At 38.7% G+C, this 25494-nt stretch overlaps 1 protein-coding gene across 1 annotated transcript in view; it reads right to left on the bottom strand.

The window, feature by feature from the left end:
• The window catches only part of SV2C (synaptic vesicle glycoprotein 2C), a 119723-nt gene that overhangs the window by 80363 nt on the left and 13866 nt on the right, over nt 1-25494 (bottom strand). Inside the window, exon 2 of the mRNA XM_071425223.1 lies at nt 4956-5659. Coding sequence (XP_071281324.1) covers nt 4956-5535 — 580 coding nt within the window. The 5' untranslated portion in view covers nt 5536-5659. The remainder of the gene's footprint in view (nt 1-4955; nt 5660-25494) is intronic.

Genomic DNA, 25494 nt, shown 5'->3' with positions numbered 1-25494 from the left:
CTCATGTAAAGAGAAAGAACTATGTGGATTAAAGTTATGCTGGTTATGTTTGGTAGGTTTTAAGACAGAGTAGGCATGGGAACCACTGTTACTAAAGCAGCTAATATGCAAGTTAGTAATCAATGCAGAATTGGTAGGTTGTTGTCCCAGGCTGAGACAACAGCTTTTGCCCAAAATAATTAGTCATGTCAATTATATTCTTCTTTCTACAAATACTACAAAAAAATTGATCATTAAGTTCAGAAAATAACAGAAAAAATCCTTAGGTCAAGGTATTATGCGACACTAAATGTGAGGTTTCAGAAAATAATTTTATTTCCACAGTAAGCTGTTTGTTGCTGTTCATATTCACAGTATCTGCATTATCAGTCCAGTGATTTACCACAATACTTGTGTTTTTTAGAAGGAAGAAAATGTCTGTAGGCTGGCTCATCAGCTAAGAATGTCTTTTACATATAAAAATTATTTCTAAGTTTGTTACAGTACTATCTTTGAATCTGTACCAAAGTCTTGACTAACACATAGGTTAACGCAATGGTAAGACAGGACAGAGTTGAAGACTATTCAGCCTCCAGAGATCATTCAGTCTAAATTTCATACAGAGGATCATATAGGAATTCAAAAGAGACCAGGGAGACTATTAGAAATCAGTGAGAAGCAATTGGCCTCTATAAAAGATGTCCTAATGGTACACATGCAAAAAATAAAAATAGAAGATTTAAAAATAATCACTAAATCCTGAGATGTTGAGATTTTTTCTACTATTGAGATGGATGGGCCTCTGAGCAACCTGACTGAGTTAAAGCTGTCCCTGCATATTGCATGACATTTTAAAGGTCCCTTCCAACTCAAACTATTCTATGATTCCATGAAAAGGAACAAAAAAGGAATGGAGGTGTCCATCTGAAAAAGGTGCCAACTGATGCTGCGAGGAGTGGCCTCAAGACCAGCTGAGCAGGAGTCAGCCTGTATGTGCTGCCAAAAATGGTGACAGCAGTGCAGCGGTCAGGGGTCCTACACAAAAGGGTGAGCCCTTACAGGTCCCATGGGAGAACCAGCAACAGGACAGTCAGAAGGAGCATTCAGGCAGCCTGAACAGATCCACCTGCGAAAGACTAGCTTTGCCTAGCTTAGGAAAAACATTGTTTCTGCAGACATGCTGAGGAAAGAAAAAACCATAATAAAAATTTTACATTAAAACAAAGCAAAACCAGCAGCAACAACAATGACAACAACAACAAAAACCACCACCACCACCAAAAAACCAACCAAACAAACAAACAAAAAACCCCAAAACTCCACAATGAAACTTAAGAGCAATCTGAATGCAAAGACCAATCTGAATGCAAAGACAGAGAAAAATTGGATAGAAAAGTATACCCAAACCAGAGCCCAGAGAATTAACCTAAGATCAGTCTGTTTCTGACTGATCAAACCAAAGAGATAAGATGCAAGCAGGAAAAGTGTTAAAATAACATCTTTACGCCTGAGCCCACCACCTGTCTCACGAAGGTACAGTCTCGTCCCATTGGTGCCAGAACACAAGAGGCCAGTGTGAATCCACTTAAATGCAGGAGTTAGCAAGTACAGCCAAGTTATATATACATCAAGGACACCTTTCTCTCATACTTTGTGACGTGTCACTATAATGTTGAATAATTTAAGCTAGTCAACCGCCCTCTTCTTAAGAAAACCACTTACTTGAGATGAAAAAGTATTGGTTTATTAATGAATTCAAAAGACAACTTGAGGCTAGTTCATGGCACCAGCACATTTGTTATGTGACTTTATAGTCTCTGAGACATAGCTGGTGATCAATAAACAGTGATTTCAAGCTCATGCAAGGGTCAATATGGAAGGATTTTGGGAAATTGTCCTTGTGAAAGTGAATTTTGAAAAAATAAAAGATGCAACAGGGAGAGTCAATAAATATTGTCACATGTTTTTAATTAGCTCAAGTTCCCTAGTAAACTGTCATGGCATGATATATGAGAAATTAGTTTTTACAACTAAATCAATGAATGCTTTTTCAAAGAGAAATTAAGATGCTCTTAGTGTGCCTTTTGACAGTCTAGAAAATTGCCTGAAAAATAAATACTGTATAAGTGTACTGATTTTACCTTATAACTCTTAACATTAGTCCTGTGACATTATTATTCTAACAATATCAGAATCCTCTGGATTACAGAATTCTAATCATGAGAAAAAGAATTATGCCTGTCTGGAAGACCTCAGTTAGGATGCAATTATAAGGTGAAATCACAAGTGCAAAGTAATTGAAATGCATGGTTGTGAGGGCTCAGTTATGAAAACATAAAAAAGCTTTCACTGAGCATTCACTGGTACAATGAATGTTTTGTATCAGTGGAATTAAGGTTATGCTGTCTGCAAGCAGTATATCTACTCCGTTTATAAGCCATATGTAAATTAGTGTACTGATGACTTGCAGCTTATGATACATTTTTGGTAACAATGGGCAAGAAATATATTTTTGGTGAAATTGTTGCTAAAGCAGTCACGTGTTGCAATGTCCTCAATACACACTGGGAAAGAAATTGCTTATCGCTGTTCTTTCCTGCTTTTGTGTGTTAATCGTTTAGTACACAATTATTTGTTAATACCAAAAAAGAGAGGCTAGTTTTATATTATTGCAATAGGAAGACATATTATGATTTTTATATTTCAGGCATGAGAATACATTGCTTGCACAGCTGAGTTTTCCAGAGCTGTTACCTTAATTTTGTCAACAAGCAACATTTACACACACACACACACACACACACACACACACACACACACACACACACACACAAATATACAAATACTTGTAACTATGATGTATTTAACAGCTTCTGTACTGAATTTAGTTAAACACTTACAGACTTATTCCAGTACATCTCAAGACAGCATCATAAGAACTCTAGTGACAGGGAAATCTTCAATCTTCTTGACATGGGTCAGACCCCAACAGGTGGATGTGAATACTCATGGCCCCTGTTACTCTGGGGACAATACTCCCCACTGCCAATTCCAAATACCTCCATAATATTTAATGCAGTTGTTTAGAAAGAATACTATTTGTAGAAAATACAATGTAATATTAATTAACTGGAGATTTGGGGGTTACCCTCATATTTTATCACCCTGGAGAACAAAGACAATTTTGACTCTTTCATTTGTTGAGCAGGGTGTATGTGGTAAAACAAGCAGGTTTATCAGTAATTAAATGGGAGTGAGAAATAGATTTAAATAGAATTAAATAAAATGGGAGTGAGAAAAAGAATTTTTGTTCTACCAGTATAAAAATTATAAAAATTACAAAAATTATTAAAATTGAGGTGTAGATTTTAAAGATATTAAAGTAGATTTTAAAGTCAGCTGCCAAGGACTAGATGAAAAAATCATGTTAAAAAAGCAAATTGGGCATTCACTGCTTTTCTAAGATGCATTGTATGTTAGCATCGGCACTGACTCATTGACATTTATCTAGCGATACAGGTTTGCATTGTCTTTGTTTCTCATCCTTCTTTAAGAAGTAGACTTGAAAGCTCACAGGTCCAACCATGACACATACAATGTTGGCATTTAGTGTAAACAAGCAATAAAAACCAGATTATAGGTATTCAGCATATAACCTCTTTAACCATTAAAACTGTAATAATTTATTTCCCTCCATTTTAAGTTTAATCACTGCACTACAGGCAAAGTAGTTCTAATAACAAATGATCAAATAGCAAAGAATAACGCAAAGGACACAGTTATCTGAGAACTCCTCATCTGTTTCCACTTATGCTCCTGTCACCTGGAGGGAGACTTAGAGATGTAACTGTGGGAGACTGCAGTCCACAGTATTGAAACCCACAGACCCTCGGTGCTGGTATCAATATGTCAGGAAACTGAGCAAGGCTAAAATGAAATCTGTTGCAACATAAACATCTGCTGCAAAGATGGAGGGTGCAAGCAGACATCTGCTACAAAACAAAGGCTTTTAAATGTCTTGTAAATCCTCCTTTTTTCCAGTCTTCAGGCCCAAGTAACTTATTCACACATATACATTTCATTTCCTGCTTTGTCCCAGTTGCCTAGGCTCCTATCTCCCCTTTTCCTTGGGGAACCATTTCTACAACTTTTCTCCAGCCCTGCCCCATGAGAGCCTTGTTTTACCTTCTGTGCCCAGGCATGTCCAGGGAAGACAGCATGGACCTGATTTGCAGCACTGCTGCTCTTACCAAGCCACCCAAAACTGGCCCAGACTGCCTGTTTTCCATACCACAGGAGGGAGCAGGCAAGGGGGTGGGACACAGCCTATCGCCATCCGCAGAATGGACACAAAAAGCACACCTCAGGCTCTTGTTCATTCTTCTGTCACTCTGACCCTAAGTAAACAGCATTCTCTTTGGATGGCTGGAGAACAGTCATTGGCATAAAAGGACTAAAAACAAAAAGAGTGAAAGGCTGTAATAGATAGCATTTTCCCTGGAATTTTTTCATTTTCTAGATTTAATTTCACCTCACCATTTCAAAGGTTCATGTGTGAAAACGTTGTCATACAGCTGTATCATCTGCTCTTTATTACACCTTTATAATTTCAACAAGACTCCAATTCTCCATCTGTGGGCTGGTTTTGTGGTTTTACTTTTTTTAGATTAGCTCATTTGGACATCTACTCTTGTATACAAGAGCAAAACTTGTCCCTCTCCTTATTAAGTTTTCCAGTGTGGTCTTTCTCTTTAGTGATTTATTTACTGACTGACTAAGAAAACAATAATCTAAAAATAAAACTACAATATTAATTAAATTCTTAATACATATAATTAATTTTAATTTAAATAATTGTATTTATATTCAAGACAAACCTCTTTTTATAAAAGCTTCTCTGTTGACAAATATATATTTAGTCTTACTATAAGCAAATATTTTAATAGCAAAAAGATAGAATGAAGAACTTTACTTACCAAGCCATCCTGATCCAGAATTGGGTATACACATATCTGTTTCAGCACTGGGCAACACAAATCCAACCACAAACACTTCAACCCCATCAGCCATTAGGGCCATTCCTAGCACAAAGAAGAGGGCCCACTGGAAACGACCATGGCCACATTCTTGTATTATCAATTCATATTGCTGTGCCAGCTCTTCTTCATCAGCTTTCCTCTCTGTTTCCAGTTCATGACGATCCTTGTATTCATCACGCATGGACTGACCTAAGGCCACCATGTCATCCTTACCCTGCCCCATGTTGGGGATTCCCTGATACTCCCCTTCATAAATTTCATCATCTTCATCATGTCCTTCGGTTGCTTCACTTGATCCTTCGTCATCATTAGCTTCTACACCATAACTTCCTCCTTGGCCATAGTAATCATCATCATCTTCCTCATCCTGGAATCGACTGTAGGACCTCTGTGTGTAGCCATCCTGGGCTTTGTCAACTGCTTTATTAACTTTTTTCACTGCTTGCCTCTTCACCTCTTTAGCAATATCTTTGGCCCCTTTCACTAGCGAAGTCCTGTCTTTGTAGGTGTCCTCCATCCTGTGTCAAAGAAGGACTGCTGTTAGGCTGCAAAAGCACCTGCCAAATATTGTTTGGAATGTCTACTGGGTGTTGGACATCAGTGGAAAAAGCCCAGGTACAAGTGAAGCTGTAATATTCAACCTGTAAAATACAAGAGAAAAAAGTTTATACTTTGCTATTTTTAGATGCCTCTTCACACTGATACAGAGTCATCCCAATCTTTATTTAAGCACTGAACGTCAGAATAGAGGGCTTCGAATATAAAAGCCTGCATTTTCTTCAGACATACAAATACCACAGGTTACAAGGAAAATATGCAAAAGATAAATTTAATATCACTATCAGAGAATCTTCAGAATTCAATTTTTTACTGTCTAGTCTTGGATAGCAGGTTTTATTCTGAAAGAAACCAAGCAATTCCATGCATCATACATCAGATTGACTCTGTCTGCAATATCCTTTCTCATTTGAACTCCCTGTTTTGTAGGAAAGGGCTACAAACACTAACCTTTCTCTCAGTGAGCTACCATGAAATATCTCTCTAGCCTTCTATTTAACACAAATCCTGTAGAAAGTTAGTATTCCTCCAATCTGTACCAGTGTCTCAAAGCTGACTGAATTTGGCCAGTGCATTTACAGGGCATTCACACCGAGTCTTAGCAATATGAAATCCCACCCTAAAAAATTCAGTGTGGAGAGCTATGTGGGCAGAAGTGGCAGCACTTTCACACTTTGGAGATTCCCAATACCTAAGTCATGGACAGACACATTCCTTTCTTGGCTATCTATACCCACAGTAGGGACAGAGTGGAGCAACTGTGTATTATCAGCTAATGCATCTCCCAGTGTTAGTCCAGCATGAGCTCCCAATAACCAAGCTGCATGAAAGCACCAAGACATTTTCCCCAGTTCTCCTCCCTGCTCCCCTGCTGTGTCTTTCAATCTTGTGCAGCCCCAATTGCAGACACAATGAGTCAAGAGCAGTTTGCTTATTAGACTTAAGACTAACCATTCCCTTCTCCTCTGTGCGGTTTTCAGGCATATTTACAAGACATTTGCTCAACACACATCTGCACTATCACTAGGCGCGGGAGAAAGAAATGACAGCAGCATGCAAGCATACAGAAGGAAGAAATGCAGAATCATTTTTTGGCAACAGTCTGTAGTTAGCACAGCTAAAATCAATTACAAAATTGCACCATTACTCACGTGTCCAAAGTGTGTGTGTGTGTGCGTGTGTGTGTGCATGTGTGCGCATGGGCACGTAAGTGAATCTGGACACTGCAACAGATTGTAGAAGCCTCCCCCCTGGGAGAAAGCAAGCAAGGTTTTTAGCAGTGATTCTAAGAAAACATGGCCTGCTTCCAGCTTGGGGAAAAGGTTCTTTTTAACCATGATCATTTTAATGATCTATTTTCCAGCATTACCTCAGAAAAACTGCAGTAATGCAACTAAGGAGGCAGTGAGATATGATGCAGGAGTAAAAATAGATGGAAATTTCTGAAGCTAATCTTATTACCCTTTCTAAAGCAGTGTGAACTGCCCTCAGATCTTTATGGGAGAAGACCAAGGAATAGCTTTAAGAAGTTGTCCTTTATTCATTCTATTGCATAAACTGTCTCCAGAAGTATACTCCAGACATGAGTTTTAGGGCTGATAGTGTTTTGAAGGACAGGAAAAAACTACAGACTGCATTAAATAAACTAAGGATGTGATGTACTTCTGATACAAGAAAATGAAGCCTACAATCACATTGACATGACTTTAGAAGAGAAAAGATATTTCCCTAGCTTTGTAATAATAGAAATTCACCTATAGTAAAAAAAGTCTTTTAGTATCTTCCTCTGGATTAATTTCATATACTTTGACTGTTTCTCAAAGAAATCAGATGTGATGGCACTACTCAACTATTAATGGGAACTGAAGCATTTACTGGAAGAGAAATGCAGTCTTAAAAAGGTCCTGATGTAATATTTATGACTGCAAACTGTAGCCTGACTTTAGGTGCAAGATGATCCTTTTAAGTAGGTCATCCTGGTGAATCTTTTATGCCAAGGCAGTTTCTCTAATTAGAGCTTTTTCTCTAATTAGAGTTTTCAAGGTGCTCAGTAGAAGTTATCTTTCTAGCTAGAAGTATCTACTAGCTGTTACTGAACATGCATCAAAACATCCATGGATCTGCTGAAGCCTTCTACAAATACTTTCAAGAACTCCATGAAATCCTAACAGGTACTTTTCTGAGTGCTAATGAGTACAGTGTATTCCTAGATTTTAGATAATTTTCCAGTGTCCATGCAACCCATTTAGCCTAAATTCTGAATTCCTCTCATTCTTAGACTGATATTTGTTTCTTTTTGTTTGTCCAGCAAGGGTTTTCAGTTGTCAAATTCCCCATTACTAAAGCGTGCATATGTGTGTGTGTGTGTGTGTGTGTGTGTACATATATATATATATACATATATATATGTATGTATATATATGTGTGTCTGTGTGTGTGTGTGTGTGTGTATGTATACATATATCTTGAAGAAAGCAGGAGTTTAGCAATACCAAATGAACAAAGAGTCTAAGAGCCAACACTGGTAAAACCATGCCTTACCCTTCCGTAGTACACCTACCCCATGAGTACAACAGACTCAAAAAAATTAAAATTTGCAAAAGTAACTGAACTTACTCTGCAGTTTGTGATAAACCAGGTACATCAACAAGGAATTTCACCTGCTCATACTCACTAAAATTATGATAACCCTGTCATCCAAAAACATGCAGACAGACAGAGCAAAATTTCTGTCTGGGCAGAAATCAGAAATGTCTCTCTATCTTGCTGAAGTTTCCAAGCCAAATGCTTAATCTGAACACTGTTTTTTAAAACAGCTTTGCTTTCTCAATGAATTGAAATCCGTGCCTTAAGGTGATAAGTACAAAGAGGAATAATTTACAGCCCATGCATGATAGCTTCCCACCCTTTCAATTATGTTGGACTGATTACTACAAGTAAGTAACTGGAAAGTCTGAAAGAGGAAGGATTAATGACTACCTGAGTAGCATAAAGCAGCAAAAGCAGAGATGATAGTCTAGCTATACACTCTTCTTTGTACCAACCAATTCAGCCAACACGTTCACTGACTTTCACTAAAGCAAACACCATATTCCTATTCAATTCCTTCAACTAAAAAAAAAAAATCCCAGGAAACCAGTGTTTCTGCCAGAAACAGAAATACTCCTTCAGGAAACACCTTAAAAAAAAAGCGGTTTGTAAAAACACTCAAAGATGCACACACAAAATAAAAATCAAAGCATCCTTTTGCTCTAATATTTATTCTTTTCCACTGGTACATTCACAGATTTCACTACACTTAGCATTCTGTATAGATTGTGATACATCTGAAATAAAGATTGGACATAACAAACTAAATCAGTGAGATCCCATAGAGATATAAATCTATGACAAGTCAGAAAACTCAGTCCCACAAAGACTCAGATCTTTGCTTAATATAGGCTGCAAGAAGACTCACTGGATACTCCAAAAAGTGGTATTAACTATACGTATATAGGATAATAAAGTCTTCAGAACAGATCTGGAAGTCACACTCAAATGTGCATTTCATAGATCATAACTACTTCCAATTTTACCACCTTGTCAAATTATTTTATATCCCAGGTTAAATGGGGCACCTGAAGTATGTTAATTCACAAACAGAAGATGCTATCATCTTGCAAGTGTTCTCAGTAATTAAGAAAATAAAACAACCCATGCTTGAATTCACCAGGATACCTGCAAACTTCCTCCTCATCTCTTCATGTGCAAAGCCTTCTGTTTATTTTTCCAGGGTAGTATTTACTTCAGTATAACCTCATAAAGAATAGAATCCTTAATAAAGGGTACTTATTTATAGAAGTATTAAGTTATTTAAAATAAACAAGAGCTGGCATCAAAGCTGGTGTGAAGTAGATTCATTTTGGGTAATGCTAGCAGATTAAAAGCTATGTTTCAGTATTTTAAGCAAATTTTCTTTCTCTCATGTCTCTAGTGACATTGATAGTGGAGCCCTGGAAAATGTTAAAAATAACCTTTGAAAATATTGGGCTTTGTGTTTTCTCAGATCACTGCACCTGAGTAAGCAGTATGATAAAAGATATAATTGTTAGATGTGGTGATTGTTTAGTAATTAAATATAATTATTATATAACCATAAGAAGAATAGTGAGAAACTATGTTGGAAATTTAAAGGGGGCTATGTGTAGCTGAAATCTGTGTATACAATAGAACAAAAGTTTCATAATTAACATGAAAGTTATGTAATGATAGAATATAAAACACGTTCTCCTCAAATGTATGGTCGGAATCAGATTTGGGTGGAAACTACCCCGACTCCCAGAGCTCTTAAATAAAAAAGCACCACATATAATCAATTATGTGATTATGTGTTTCTGAACGCTAACATTTTGGCGACCCTGGATGGGACCCTGCGGGTGCTGCTGAAGCGAGTTTCGCAACTCGACCACGCTCCAGCCGGCACCAAGGAATTCTCGGGGAGCTCGATCGGCCGCAACCGCTTCTGCCGCTCGCAACATCCCCGGGAGAAAGGTAAGGTGCTTTTTACTTTGGTTTGGGTGCCTGCCAATAAGACACAGCGAAAGCTACGCTTGGTTGGGCTAAAGGAACTCCTGCTGGTACAAGCCTAGGCGCCATTCCGTAAGACAATCGGGAAAGCGTTGCGGGTTCAGCAATTTGTGGTATATTTGGAATGGAGAAACTTAAAGGGATTTTGGGCGGCAACACCTCTATCCCGCAAAGTTCTCCTTTGGGGTGCTTATTAGCACATTGGAAACGGGGTAATTTTGGGGAAGAATTACGTAAAGCTAAGTTGATTGATTATTGTAATACATGGTGGTCAGAATATGACTTGGAGAATGGTGAAAAATGGCAAAAATAGGGTACTTTGCAATATAACACTATTTCGTAGTTAATGTCGTTTTGTAAACAAGAAGGAAAATGGGATGAGGTTCTGTATGTTGATTTCTTTTTCTATTTACAGGAAAGCCAGAATGGCAGGATGAATGTGGATTAATGATGGTTAAAACATCTGCAAGCAATAAGTATGGGGTTTGTGAGGAACATTGTTTAGAACACTTGGCGTTGAAAGAAAGCCTAAGTAGGGAAAATTATTACAGATATTGATTTACAGGTAGCTCCATTTGAACAAGAGAACCTAACCCTATCCCACCTGTTCCATCTGTCCCTATCCCACTCCCTGCTCAACACCCCACCTAGTCCTGAACCTGTCTCGTCTAGTACACCTCTCCCTCTGTATCCTCCTCTCCCATCATCAACTGATCCCTCTTCTTCGGAAGATGAGCAAAACCTAACTGTGGTAGAAAGGAGAGAGAGAGAATTAACGACCCCAGTAGCCCACAGAACCAGGAGTCAGTCTAACCTTGCCCCAGTTATGGATAGAAAAGACATAGGCAGACAAAAACGGACTGTAATTACACCCTTGCGACAAGGTGTAGGAGTGGAAGGGCCAGTATTTGCAAAAGTGCCTTTCTCTCCTGCAGATTTAGTTATTTGGAAACAACCAGCCGGAACTTACAGAGAAAATCCTGATAAAATGGCATGAGTAGTAAAAATGGTTATAAAAACTCAAAATCCTGACTGGGATGACATACAAGTAATATTAGATACTTTGATGGATTCTACTGAGAAAGAGATGGTGCTTAAGGCAGCCAAAGAAAGGGTAAGAGAGGACATCAGAAACAGACTCATAACAGGGAATTTAGATGAGAATTTCCCAATTGAGGATCCAAATTGGGACCCTAATTTATTTTGCGATATGGGGAGACTACAGAAATAGCAAGAGTGGATCCAAATAGGACTTCAGAATGCTGTGCCCAAAAATATAAATTGGTCTAAACTATACAAAGTTCGGCAGGAAAAGACAATGTCCAGACTTGAATAACCAGTTTCACCAGGGCAATCAGTTGCAGCAGGTTACCAAGGGGATGGTTTTGGGGGAGTATACCAGCTGACTAGACATAGAACTGGTAGAACAAGTTAAGGAACCTGTTATAAATATACAATTAGGACATAAAGAGGTCAAATTTCTAATAGATACAGGAGCTACTTACTTGGTATTGAATGATTTGCAAGGACAAATTGGGAACAAGAAAACAACAGTAGTCGGCGCTACAGGGAAAGAGGAAAAACAGCCATTCTTGCAACCCCTAGATTTGTGTTTTGGGAACAAAGTTATAACACACGAATTCCTATACGTACCTGAGTGTCCAATTCTGCTTTTAGGGAGAGATTTGCTAGAGAAACTTGATGCGGTAATAACCTTTGAAAATGGAGAGCTTATAATGAAAATACCTGAATCAAAGACGGGACAGATATTAATGATCAAAGAAAAACCTGTTCCCTCTATCCCTATGGAGGTAGAAGATGCAGTGATTCCCTCTGTATGGGAGACAGATATACCAGGGAAATCTAAATTGGCACAACCAGTGCATGTAGAATTAAAGGAAGGGGCGAGGGCCGTACAAGTCAATCAGTATCCCATAAAACCAGAAGCATGGCAAGGAAGAGTAAAGATTATTGAGAAATTCTTGAAATACCGAATTTTAGAAGAATGTGAATCAGAATTTAATACACCAATATTTCCAGTAAAGAAGCCAAATGGTGAGTATAGATTAGTGCAGGATTTGAGAGCAATAAATAAGATAACAAAGGACATTTATTCAGTGGTAGCAAATCCTTACACATTGCTAACATCCGTAAAAGAGAAATATAAGTGGTTTACTGTAATTGATTTAAAAGATGCCTTTTTCTGCATACCCCTTGACAAAGAAAGTAGGAAACTGTTTGCCTGTGAGTGGGAAAACCCAGGGAATGGGAGAAAGACCCAGCTCACCTAGACACGATATAAGAACTCGCCGACCCTATTTGGAAACCAACTGGCAAAGGAGCTGGAAATGTGGACCAAGAATGGGCAAGTACCAAGAGACCAATACCTGCTGTTGCAGTATGTTGATGATATACTAATAGCTACAGAAGAAAAGGCAACTTGTATAAAGGTAACCATTGAGCTTTGAAATTCACTGGGATTGGGAGGTTAAAAGTATCCAGAGGAAAGGCACAAATTGCCCAACAGACTGTGATCTACCTGGGATGTGAAATTTCACAAGGGCAACGAAAACTAGGTACTAACCATATCCAAGCTATTTGTGCTATTCCAGAGCCCCAGAATTTACATGAGCTGTGAGTCTTCCTCTGGATGGCAGGATGGTGTCGCCTGTGGATCATGGACTATGGACTGATTGTGAAGCCCCTGTGTGAAGCTCAGAAGACGCAGCCATTCACCTGGGGCAAGCCACAGAAAGAAGCCTTCCTAAAATTAAAGGAAGCACTGACAACTGCTCCAGCATTAGGGTTACCTGATTTGTCTAAAGATTTTCAGCTGTTTGTACATGAAAGGCTGCGCCTAACACTAGGAGTCCTGACCCAACGTCTGGGAAGCTGGAAAAGGCCAGTGGGCTACTTTTCCAAACAACCTGACAACATAAGTGCCTGGTGGCCTCCATGTCTGTGGGCAGTTGCAGCCACTGTGATGCTGATACAAGAAGCCAGGAAGCTTACTATGGGAAGGCACACAGATGTCTATGTACCACACCTGGTAACCACTGTCTTAGAGCAGAAGGAGGGCCATTGGCTATCACCAAGCAGGATGATGAAATTCCAGGTAGTCCTGACTGAGCAGGATGTTGTCACATTAAAAACAACTAACCTTTTGAATCCAGCTTTGTTCCTAGGTACCACAACTGAAGAAGGCCCATTAGAGCATGACTTTGTAAAGTTAATAGAGTACACCTATTCAGCAAGAGAAGATCTGAAGGACATCCCACTAGAGCAGCCAGAATGGGAGCTGTTTACAGATGGGAGCAGCTTCGTGGAAAACGGAACCAGATATGCTGGATATGCGGTAACAGCCAATACAGTAGTGGAGGCAAAGGCATTACCACCAAATACATCTGCCCAGAAGGCAGAACTGGTTGCTTTAACCAGGGGACTAGAATTAAGTGAAGGGAAAAAGGTAAATATCTGGACTGACTCAAAATATGCTTTTGGAGTGGTGCATGTACACGGAGCACTATGGAAAGAAAGAGGATTACTATCTTCTCGAGGTACGCACATTAAACATCAGGATGCAGTCCTGCAATTGATAAAAGCAGTACAAAAACCTGAACAAGTGGCAATTATACACTGTAAAGCACACCAATCAGGAAACTCCAAAATCTGTGAGGGAAATAGAAAAGCAGACTGGGCAGCCCGACAGGTTGCTCGAAGGGTGCAAACAACAATGGCATTGATACCCTTAAAGCTTAATGAATCCCAATTCAATTTGCCTCCAGAACCAAAATATTCAGTAGAAGATGAGAGACTGGCACGTTTGCTAAATGCACAAAAGAATTCAGAGGGATGGTACGTGCCTGCACAAGACAGATAGTGGTACCCCCCTTGATAATGAGAGAAGTTCTACAAATTAAACATAACGAATGTCACTGGGGAGCAGAGGCATTGGTAAAATTGCTAAAGCAGAGTTTAATTTTGGTACGGATGTCAACAATGGCAAAATCAGTATTGTCAAAATGTGATATCTGCTTGAAAAACAACCCAGTGGCTAGGTGACAAGCACAGCTAGGAAGAATTCAGATAGGAATAGAGCCAGGAGATTATTGGCAGGTAGATTTTGTAGAACTGCCAAGAACTTGAGGATACAAATACCTGTTGGTGGGGGTTGACACAATCTCTGGGTGGCCAGAAGCCCTTCCCTCTCGCACAAACCAAGCAAAGGAAACAGTTAAGTGGTTACTACAGGAGATTATTCCCAGGTTTGGGGTACCCCTAGGGGAATCATCAGATAGGGGGCCCCATTTCATAGCTACAGTAGTAAGAGAGGTAAGTAGATTGCTGGGGATAATTTGGGACCTCCACACACCGTGGAGACCCCAGTCAAGTGGACAGGTAGAGAGGATGAACCATACACTAAAAAGGCAAATCAGTAAAATATGCCAAGAAGCCAAATTGCAGTGGCCCCAGGCTTTGCCAATAGCACTGTTGAGGATTCGGATAAAGCCTAGGAGTGGGATGTCAGTCAGTCCTTATGAGATATTGTATGGGAAACCATATGAACCTCCTGAGCCTAACCCTAATGTACACGTCACAGGAAAGCAGGAAGTGTATAATTATGTTCTGTCTCTTGGGAAAACTTTAGCTCAGCTCCGGAGCATCCTCGTGTGGTATAGACCACTAATAACTCTCAAGAACCCAGTTCATAACATACATCCAGGAGACGAGGTGTACATCAAGAACTGGAACGAAGAACCGCTGAAAGAAAAGTGGAGTGGACCCCATCAAGTACTACTGACCACCTTTACAGCAGTCAAAGTAGCTGGTGTGGACCCCTGGATTCACTATACCCGAGTGAAGAAAATCCATCCTAGATCACAGAATGTGTAAACTGTGGAACCAACAAGGCTGCAGATAAGATGTGTTTAATCACTTTGAGAATGTTATCAGTAATTGTGCTAACGTTATGGTCATTAATGTCTTTGGGATGTGGAATGCAAAATGATCAACTAACTACTCTTCATTCTAGAATGAAGAGAGAGGTACAAACAGAAACACAGGTGATAAAGGTTTCTAATGCAGTTCGGGCTGAGAATGTAATGATTGGATTAGTCAAAGACTTTGCCAAAATGCAAAACACCAGTAGAATAATGCCTGTCTGCCAATACCAAAGGCAGCAGGAGACCCAGTAAATTGGGGAATCATAACATCAAAACTACCTGAAATACAAAAGAACAAAACAATTACATTTAAACAGGTACCCAAATCGAGGCAAGTAATCAAGGAAACTTGGGAGAAAATAGGAACATGGATGAGACCCATGGGCCAGAAAGACTGTATTCTAAGTGATGGCATACTAGGAACCCCTATGGGAGAATCAGGAGGCATCACACAATGGCAATGCTATTTGCCACACTATAAAAAGATTATAGAAAATGTTACAGAAACCAATCTGGTATGGAAGTGTGAGGCCAAGGATCAGAAAGATCAGACAGAGCCTTGGGACAGTGCGTGGTCTGTGAGTATTCTTCAAAGATTCCAATATATGGCAAACACCCCTTGGTGCATTAAGTGGGAAGGCTCTGAGAATGAAACAGATCCAGCAGTAACAAACACTGCCACCAGTAGCAGACCGAGGGCAGACAAAGTAAGTTGGTGGGCATGTAATAAAACTTATGACTGCACTTCTGATGATGCAGGGATAAAACAGATGCCACCCCTGGCAACAGCCCTACAAATTGGTTGTGCTTGCAGAGGGATCAAACATAAACAAGGCAGAGTGAATTATAAAGCAGTTGTAGGATGTATCAGGAGTACAGTACGTGGTCCAGGATAATTTGTATGGGCAGCAAGCGATGGTACCTGGACAACACATCTGCCTGTAGATGGGAAAATAAAGGAGATTACTTTAGGCCTTCCAACCTCATGTTCAATTTGGAAAAGTCCCCATTTAACAGAAAACATGAGCTTCTGCAGATAAGAGCAAGACGAAAAGTTCTAGACAATGAAAATCCAGATGACACTTGGCAAGAACCCTCTGGTGGAGTGAAATTTGGGTGGGCCCTAGAGTCATTACTTGGTCCTATAGCAAACTATCAGAGTAGGGAGATGCTGTACAAACTTACAGGTCAGGTAGATAGATTGGCAAGAGTCATCCGGGAAGGATTTAAAGAATTAAACGTACAATTACAAGCCACCAAAAAAATGACTTTACAAAATCGATTAGCCTTAGATTTGTTACTCCTGAAAGAGCATGGAGTATGTGGATTTTTAAAGGGACAAGTTGATCATTGCTGCGTTCATATCCCAAATGTAACTGCAGATGTAGAATATGACATCAATCAGTTGAAACAAATAAATCATGAAGCACAAGAAGAGCAAAAGGACTTGACCACAAGCTGGTTAGGAAAAAATCTTTAAAGGGTTAGGGTGGAATGTGAGTTCATGGATTAAATCTATCATTGAGAGTGTGATAATCTTACTAATTGTATTCTTAGCAATTTGGTTAGTTTACAGCATCTTAAAGGGAGAGATACAGAAGAAAACGTCCTGGAAGCAGAAAATAATAAAGGCACTGACTCGAGATCCACGCCCACCATCTTCTGGTTCTCCAGTTCGTGATAGCATCCACGTCAACCCTGGATTTGAAGAACACCAAATATAATTGAGGAATAAAGGACTGTATCAAGTGAAAACATTTACACCTATAGTGAAGTGAAAATGCTTTCAAAGGGGGGAGAATGATAGTGGAGCCCTGGAAAACGTTAAAAATAATCTTTGAAAATATTGGGCTTTGTGTTTTCTTAGATCACTGCACCTGAGTAAGCAGTATGATAAAAGATATAATTGTTAGATGTTTAGTAATTAAATATAATTATTATATAACCATAAGAAGAATAGTGAGAAACTATGTTGGAAATTTAAAGGGGGCTATGTGTAGCTGAAATCTGTGTATACAATAGAACAATATAAGTTTAATAATTAACATGAAAGTTATGTAATGATAGAATATAAAACACGTTCACCTCAAATGTATGGTCGGAATCAGATTTGGGTGGAAACTACCCCGACTCCCAGAGTTCTTAAATAAAAAGCACCGCATATAGTAGTTTATGTGATTATGTTTTTTTAAACGCTAACAACATCCCTAGGCTGCACTCTTCCAGCTCAAGCTGCAGTAGACAGAACTGTGTACAATACTGCAAGGCAGCAGTACCACCACCAGTGGCTGTTCCCAACACTCTCCCTGCTTGGATGGTATTTTCACCACTGGTCTTGTACCAGCACTTGTCACTGCATCCTCTCTGCAGACACAACAGACGTATGCAAGATGAGCATGGGAATTCATTTACCTAGTACACATCAATGATCCTGAGCTCAGCAGAAACAGGGTCTTTATGGTACATTGCAATCTTCTTTTTCCCATTTTACTATTTTTCTTTCTCATTAAACCTGCAGAGATAACTGTTTCTGCACCATATGCTCTACCTGCCCAATTCTTCTTAAACTACTTAACTAATTAGAACAAAACTATTAAACTATTTAACTCATTAGAACAAAACAAGTGGAATTGCTTTTAGCTTGTTTTTACTTGAAATTTCATAACCTTTTTCAGAAAAAAGAACATGTTTGCCTGACAGTAAAATGCTTGAGGACATCTGCCTTTAACAAAAAATATTACCTTTAACTGCTCCTTAGAGCCTTAACATATCACCAAAACCAAATAACTCTAATAATTCTTTCCTTATAGTGCTTTTGATCACAGGCCTGATTCTTCCCCACTTACATCTGGAAATATAAGCAATGAAACCAGGATCTGCAAAAGCTCTCCTTTAAGCAGTACAAACTGGAAAGCTAACAGTATGATGAAATCAGACCACATAAGACAATGAAATCACAAACCTAAGACAAAAGCTATTAACTCTGTCCAGTGAAAATCAGGAAATCTTAACTGAATAATCTCTGATAAAAATGCAATAATATTGTAAAAACAAATTCTCCAAGAAAGGCAGAGCGGAAAATTGTAGGTACAAAGTTAGGAGGTGGGACATTCTTCACTTTATACTTCCACTATATTAGTCCTCCATGCTTTACTTCTATGCTCTAAATATCTTTCAAAGAATATCCTGAAGAAGGATGATACAATGCTGGTAAGTTTTATGAGCACTATCATCCTAATGCTGACACAGTCATGTCTAATTCATCTCACTCTTTATCAGTCTCCTAAACCCCTTTGATCCACAGTTCCACCTAAGGTCACAGTCTGGAGTGAAGGTTCATCTATGCTCCAACCTCTCTTGTTGGCCTTTTTCATGCTTTCTTTTGACCTACAAAAAAGGTTCAATATTGACAGCAAAAGAATTATTGAAGAGAAAATAGATATTACCTGCTCTCTGGTTGTAATAACAACATCTAATTCCTTAGAATTAGACTCAGTTCAATGCACCCCTAATAGGCTAGACTGAGTTCCAAATCTGAAATAGTCATATCTACTAATTAAATTATTTGTAGGAACAAAAATTAAAATATTATTAGGAACAAAACTGTTAAGACCCTACAGTGGAATGAAGCTTTCCTTCATTTTTTTATGTAATCAAGAGCTTGCTTTCCTAGGAAAAGGTGACTGAACAAAGCTTAGGACATGTTTTGAGATGTCTTGCTGTCTTTCCCACAGTAAATTGTAAACAGAGATTAGCATATAAAAGAAAATTTTGTTAGTCCAAAGTTTTAGGGTTTTTTTTTGGTTTTGGATTCTTTTGAAATCTAATACTTCCTGGTCGTTTTGTCTTACAGTACATAAATACCAGAGTTTTGATTGCTTTTGTCAGTTTTGCAATCAATCTGATCACTATTTGGCCACTTCAAGCTTGTACATGCTTTTACCTGGCAAACACTAAAATAAAAAATCATTTCTTTAAAGACAAGGTGGGATCATTGTGGTTTTCCAACACTGTGGTTTTAATTTGTTCTTTGAATACTGTGTTTCCTGTGGACTTCTTCAGTGAAGAAGTGCTCCCTTCCAGTCACTTTGCTATTCACCCAAAGCACATACTACTTCCAGGATCTGTATTGGGTGGTGGTTAACACAAGCTGAATGCATCACCTTGTTCAACAAGAATTGACAAGAATAAAACATCATCCAACCTGAATGACATAAGTTAAATTTCACCAGTAAAAGTTTATGAGATTTCATACTCTACCCACATTACATGAATGACTACCCAAATCTTAGTAAAGTTGAAATTTCATTATTGATAAAAACTTTTTTTAGCCAAACATATTCAAACATATCTCTGCACTTTTAAGGCTGCCTTAAAAGGAGAAAAAAAATGCAAAAGAAAATTGTTTCCTCTGAAGCCAAGGGCTATCTCCCTTCTCATACCCACTTCTCCTGAAAATTTGCTTCCATCATCAGTGTTTCCAATGTATTTTGTACTTTTTATCTGTCAGAATCACAGTGGAAAGCATCATCCTGCATTTCAATAATGAAGGAACAAAGCAGTTGGACACGCAAGTTTCCATTGCTCAAGGTTAGCAAAAAAAACCCCACAACCCTCTACCAAAAGCACACCGACTAGCAATTTCTGTCTTGTATCTGCCATTGTCATGTTTGCTGCTGTACAGAAAGCAGACAAGTCTTCTCTGAAATAAAGGCCCACCAGCTGTCATGAATCATTTGAGATCAAAGGAAAGCAGAAAAAAAAATCCACTCACAAGAAAGAGGGAAACCTGGGGATAGATATATATTAAAAAAACATATTTTAAAAACACCAAGTCTGAAGTTTTAAGAAGAACAGCCAAGGAGATCTATCCTGGAAGTAAAATAAGAAAATAATGCCCTGTGGAAATTCTCCAGGGAATAAAATCTGCAAATGCAACAGGACAAGCCTCAGCCACCGAAGCAGACATTTCTGAAATTGCTTTGCACAAAGCTGTAATGTGCAGGTACTTTGAAACAGCAACTGTACTAATACTAGACTGACAGATGCCACAGAATAGCACTGGAGCTTAGGGAAAACTTGGGAGGGTTGAAGGGCATCTTGTAGGGCAAGCTGTATTACAAGCTGGAATTACGTGTCTTTCCTTTCTTCCTGAAATAAAAGAGGTAAGCATTCTTTATTTTTTAGGAGTAAATACAGGATCACACTCTGATATCCCACTGGGAAAAACTTTCTGAAAACATTTAGCTTTTCATTCTGCTGAATTTCTGCTGGGGCACATCATTCCTGTGCCTGCAGAATGAGAGTCAAAAGACTCTTCCCAGTTCTGCCAATTCTATCTTTATCTGATGCTGCTCTGTGTTGGCCTCTGCATGGGGAATCAGCTGCTGTGCTCAATAAACCCTGGTAGAAGAGTAGTGGTTTCTCAGCATAACATTAAAAGGTACTTGAACATCCTGATTTTCTCATCCATACTCCCTTTTCAGTCACTTTGCTATTCACTCAAAGATCATATTATTTTTTCTTTATCTTTAACATCTGTTACTTTTTGTTATTTGTAACAGGTACATTATTGCCAAATCTCATAAATCTGGCTACACCAAAATGCAAAGTTAAGATGGGGAATATATTCTTTGAATTTAATTAATATTTACATTGTTTAAATTTAAATCACTTTCTTAAATCACACATGGCCCTACAGATTCAGGTGAATATCAGACAGAACACATTCCACCATGACAGCTGGGCCACTTTAGGAGGAATGCTCTCCACTGGTTGAAGGGAACATTTCCCCTCTGTGTGGCCACACTGACTACCACATCCAACTTCATGCACTTCACCATCACATAGTCTGGAGAGGATCACTGGAGTGGTTAGAGGTCTGGGATGCATGATTGCAAGGAGAGTAACTCTTTTTTGCCTGATCTTCAGAGGAGAATACTTTAGGAGAAATCTGTTCACCATCCCCCATCATCTAATGAGAGATTAAAAATACAATGAAGATGGGCGCTTTTCAGAGGCAAAGACAAAAAGAAAAGAGGAAACAGTTTCAAGTTGCAGCAAGAGAAATTCCAGACAGTTCTAAAGAAGAAATTCTTCATGGTAAGTCTCCAGCCACTTACATGGCTACACAGAGGAGCATTGGGTTTCCCAGATTGGAGGTATTCAAACCTTAACTGGACAAGACTCTGAACTATTTAAATCCAGATCTGAGACTCGGTAACCTCCAAATTACTTCTTCACCCAAATTACTCTACCATTCTGACAGATCAAAAAAAAAAGTTGATTTTCTCACATTAAATGAAGAGCTTTATTTTTATAAATCAAAATCAAGCATCAATTGCTGAATATGTCAGTACACAAATATATCTTTCACAGAATAACAAAAAAGGTTTAGAATTCAGTCTGGTAATCTAGAGAGAGACAAAAGGACACCTCAGCAGATTCTAGAAGATGGGCGACCATTTAGGCCCCTAAACAGCTAAAATTGGTTAAGCAACCACTGCCCATATGGGAAAAGAAAATAGTCTTCTGTTTTTATACAAATTTCATTTTGGAGAAGCACTGGGCAAAGATGAGAGAGCTGCATGATCTGAAATATATATCAGATTTTTGTCACATCCCTGTCACATGCTATAAAAATGCCAACATTTTTATGACTTTGCTCTAGTTCAAAATGCTTGATCTCTAGTGATTTTGAAATGCAAAAAAAATGCCACTGTTCCTGCTATTTTTGCTCTGTTTTCAAAAGTAAAATTCGATCATAGATAGATAGCATTTATGTTTCTTGATGCAAATTAATTAGGATATGTAGAAAATATGTAACAAATGCTATAGATTATTAATGTTCAAAAGTGCAAAAATTTCTTTTAAAATTAGTTCCTCAGATAAACTACACAGAATATTTAATAATCTTCTCTTTCCTACTTTGAAATAGTGGAAATTTAAACACAAAAAAATTAGACCACTTGTGAAACTCGACATGGGCAGATATAAAAATATGTTTTTAAATTTGTATTTGGTAATTTCAAGACATTGCTCTTTGAACTGTGTTTTTCCATAAATTTACTACTTCTGAGAGAAAACAGCCCAGAAAAATACAGACACAAAATAGAAAGCTGTGTAACTACAGAAGTAAAAGCTGTACATGTCAGGAACAGATCATTACACATTAGAAGGCCATAACAAAGTTGATAAGGAATATACTTGCAAATAAAAAGTAACAATGACTTTCAGATTCTGTTGTGGATATTCAGCAATATGGGAACTCAGCTATAATCAAGAATGACAGAAGAAAACATCCATGGAAGGCTGTAAGAAAAGCAGCCTGATAATATGCAGACAAGAGGTGCCTAGGCAAAAGGTATTTTCAGTGTTCTCAAAATATATCTAAATATTTATAAGATATATAAATAGCAAAAAGTTCCTATGAGTTTAAGTAGAAAGTGAATTAAAAAGCTTTACCTCTTATTTTTCCTTCTGAAGTAACTAAAAGTTTATGATTTCCCTTCAAACATCTTGGCATCTCACATAAAAGAAGGAGGTTAAGGAACAGATTATCGTACTTTGAAAGTACCCGGCAATCCTCCATTATTTTCATTTTTGTACAAGAACAACCAAGACTCCTAGACTTTTTTTGCAAAGTGATTTAGTTTTACATTCACCTTAATTTTCTCTTTTATTCCTAAAGAACAGGATACATTCTAAATTATTTGGCTAAAAAAAACTGTACTGTGTATACTCCAGATCATGTACACGAATCTTTTCTAATGCATCCTGTTTCTTTAGAGTTTTCCTAACACTCTTTTCTGCACCATGCTTCATGGAGCATTTTTACTGGAGGGTTGTGATCACAGTAAGGTATTGTTCATCTTCAGATATACCCGAGCTAGTAAAGATTATGGAACCTGATACTGAAATAAAATGCTAGTTCTGCTGCACTAAAAGAAGTGATTCTTCACACTCATAAAATCTTACCTCTCCCAGTAGGGAAATGCAACAGTTTGAGGTGGAAATTACTTTTTCACAATGAAGGCTGACTCATTGTCTACCAGGCCTTAACTAGGTAAGAAAGGAAATCATGACTGCTCAATGCTCCCCAAACACAAATGATGCTGCTAAGAACCCAAATGCATTTTACTTAAGGCTGCACTGACTTACAGTTGTGCAAATTGTTTACCTCATTTTATGCCACACTGGGAAAAGCAGACATTGTAGTGCTTAGCATAAACTCATATTTTAGCCAGATTCAAACTGCATGGTGTGCTGACTACACATTTTCAGGTTTTTATCCTGAATCACACTATTACTGCAGGTTGCAGAGTGCATATGTGCCTGAGCACATGCAGATGTAAGAAAACTTCAAGTAAATTAATCAAAGTGCCTGTAGGTTTATGGGTCCCATTAAATCACAAATATAATACTTGTATTTTAGACCACTACTTCATTCTGTGAACTCCATAAGCCTTTATTTTGTGGATTTGGTAACATAGGTGAGAAGGAACCATGAAAAAAGACTAATATAATGGACAGATGAAAAGTCTGTACTGAAAATGCAGCAGACCCAAGCTTTTCAGATTCAGTAACTTAGACTTCTAACAAAATGGGATTTATCTGTATCTCAGAGTACATTATACAATCTGAGCACAACCACAGTGTGGCTTTCTTCCCTTGGGTAGAATATGTAGAGATGGATGGCACAACTGAATAAACCCAGTGCTCTGCCATTAAAAGCGCAAAATAAAGGCAGCAAAATGAAGATAGAAGAGCTGGTATTTTTTTTTTTTTTTCAATTTCGACAAGCTTTCTGCAGCTTATTTTGAAAACAACCTACTTGACAATTTGAAAAAAAAAATCTGTTCCCTATGTTTGAATTTGCACAGCAGAAAGGTGTGGTGAGCTGAAACATCTCAAAAATAAATTGTCATACAAACCATCTCTATTTTATTTAAAGCAGAGTGCCACCTGGTAATCTTTGTGGTTTATAGACAAGAACAATTCTCTGATTCACTGAGATCCTCAGTATTCCACCTTATTCTTAGCCTAATTTTTAGTCTGGTTCTTAAAATGTTTTGACATTCAGCAGTGAAGTTTACCATATTCTTGAAGTTCCCTGCTTTGAAACTGATCGCACTTCTTTTGTAGAGTTTTAACTGGCTGTCAGGGCTCCTAGTCCCTCATTAAGACTCATTAAGACCCAAGTGCCTCGTTAAATCCAGCCCTGCCTCACCCAGTACCCCTTCCAGTACACCAGATGCTCTGCCATGGGCTCAAGTTCCCTCTTAAGCTCAGACTTGGCCACCTCAAGTCTGCCTGAGCTTCACTATAGCTGCACTATATAGCTCCATCTGTCTCCTATTGCCTGCTGTTCCTGAATCTCAGACTGGACTTGCCTGACAGATCACAGACATAACACTGCCCTACTCTGTCTGACGAGCACCAGACACTTGATGAAAACTGTTGCTCTCGCCATGCTCTTCCTCAGGACAATGTTCCATCAGTGACAGCACTGCCCTGCCCACGCTGTGGTCCCCCTCATCTCCTGCGCTGCCGTCTCTCCTGGAGCAGTCTCATGGTTGCTGCTCCTTGGCTACCCTCCTGAGGGCCAAAGCCTGGTCAGCCAAAGGTCCTGAAATAGCAGGCCAAAGGTGCTTGCGTGAGGGGTCCCAGTGAGACTTGCAGGGCAAACCAAGTCTGTTGGGACACTCAGCATGCTCACAGAAAACAAGATCATATTCCTGATTTGCAGACTACCCTTAGGACCATTAAACTTCACTAAAAGCAGACAGTAAAGCTACAGACAGCAGGCTAAAATTCTATATACACAGGTCCATCTCTCTACTGACAATGCTGAAGGCATCTCTAGACTCTAGACACCGGAAATTTGAAAGCAGCTTTATCCATAGAGAATGGTATATTCAAAATTATAAAGCCTCTTGGGACCAAAACTATAATCTGGAAGAGCAGCAGGAATAGCCAAAAAACCCAACATGGCAGTATTTTTCATTAGCATTCTCTGACCACAGCTGTTATCCGAATGGCTAGTTAGAAACCTTACTTTTGACATATGTAGCAAGTGCAGTCTACAAACAGACATTCTCAGGTGTCCTTTCTGGCAAGACAAGGGGAGCACACTGCACTTCACACACTGAGCTGCACTTTGTAGCATCGGCCTCTCCTACCTATCTGTGATCTCATATTTCTGTTCCGCCACAACAAGCAACAGCACACCCTTAAAGGGTGTTTGCAAGGAACATTAAGGATGAATGTTTTAGACTGGATTGGAATAAATTAACACACTCACACTGAAACCAGGGTGATAGGCAATGAGGTATCACCTGTTACAGAACAATTATCTTCAGTAGTTTGCTGGAAGTGTGTGCTGAAAACACACAAGAAACAATTCAAAA

The sequence above is a fragment of the Agelaius tricolor genome, unplaced genomic scaffold, assembly GCF_023055355.1.
Source record: "Agelaius tricolor isolate 1412-34295 unplaced genomic scaffold, bAgeTri1.0.p SCAF_4, whole genome shotgun sequence".
Lineage (NCBI taxonomy): Eukaryota > Metazoa > Chordata > Aves > Passeriformes > Icteridae > Agelaius > Agelaius tricolor.
Note: the sequence above shows the minus strand (reverse complement) of the source record. Positions and strands in the feature narration are given on the sequence as shown.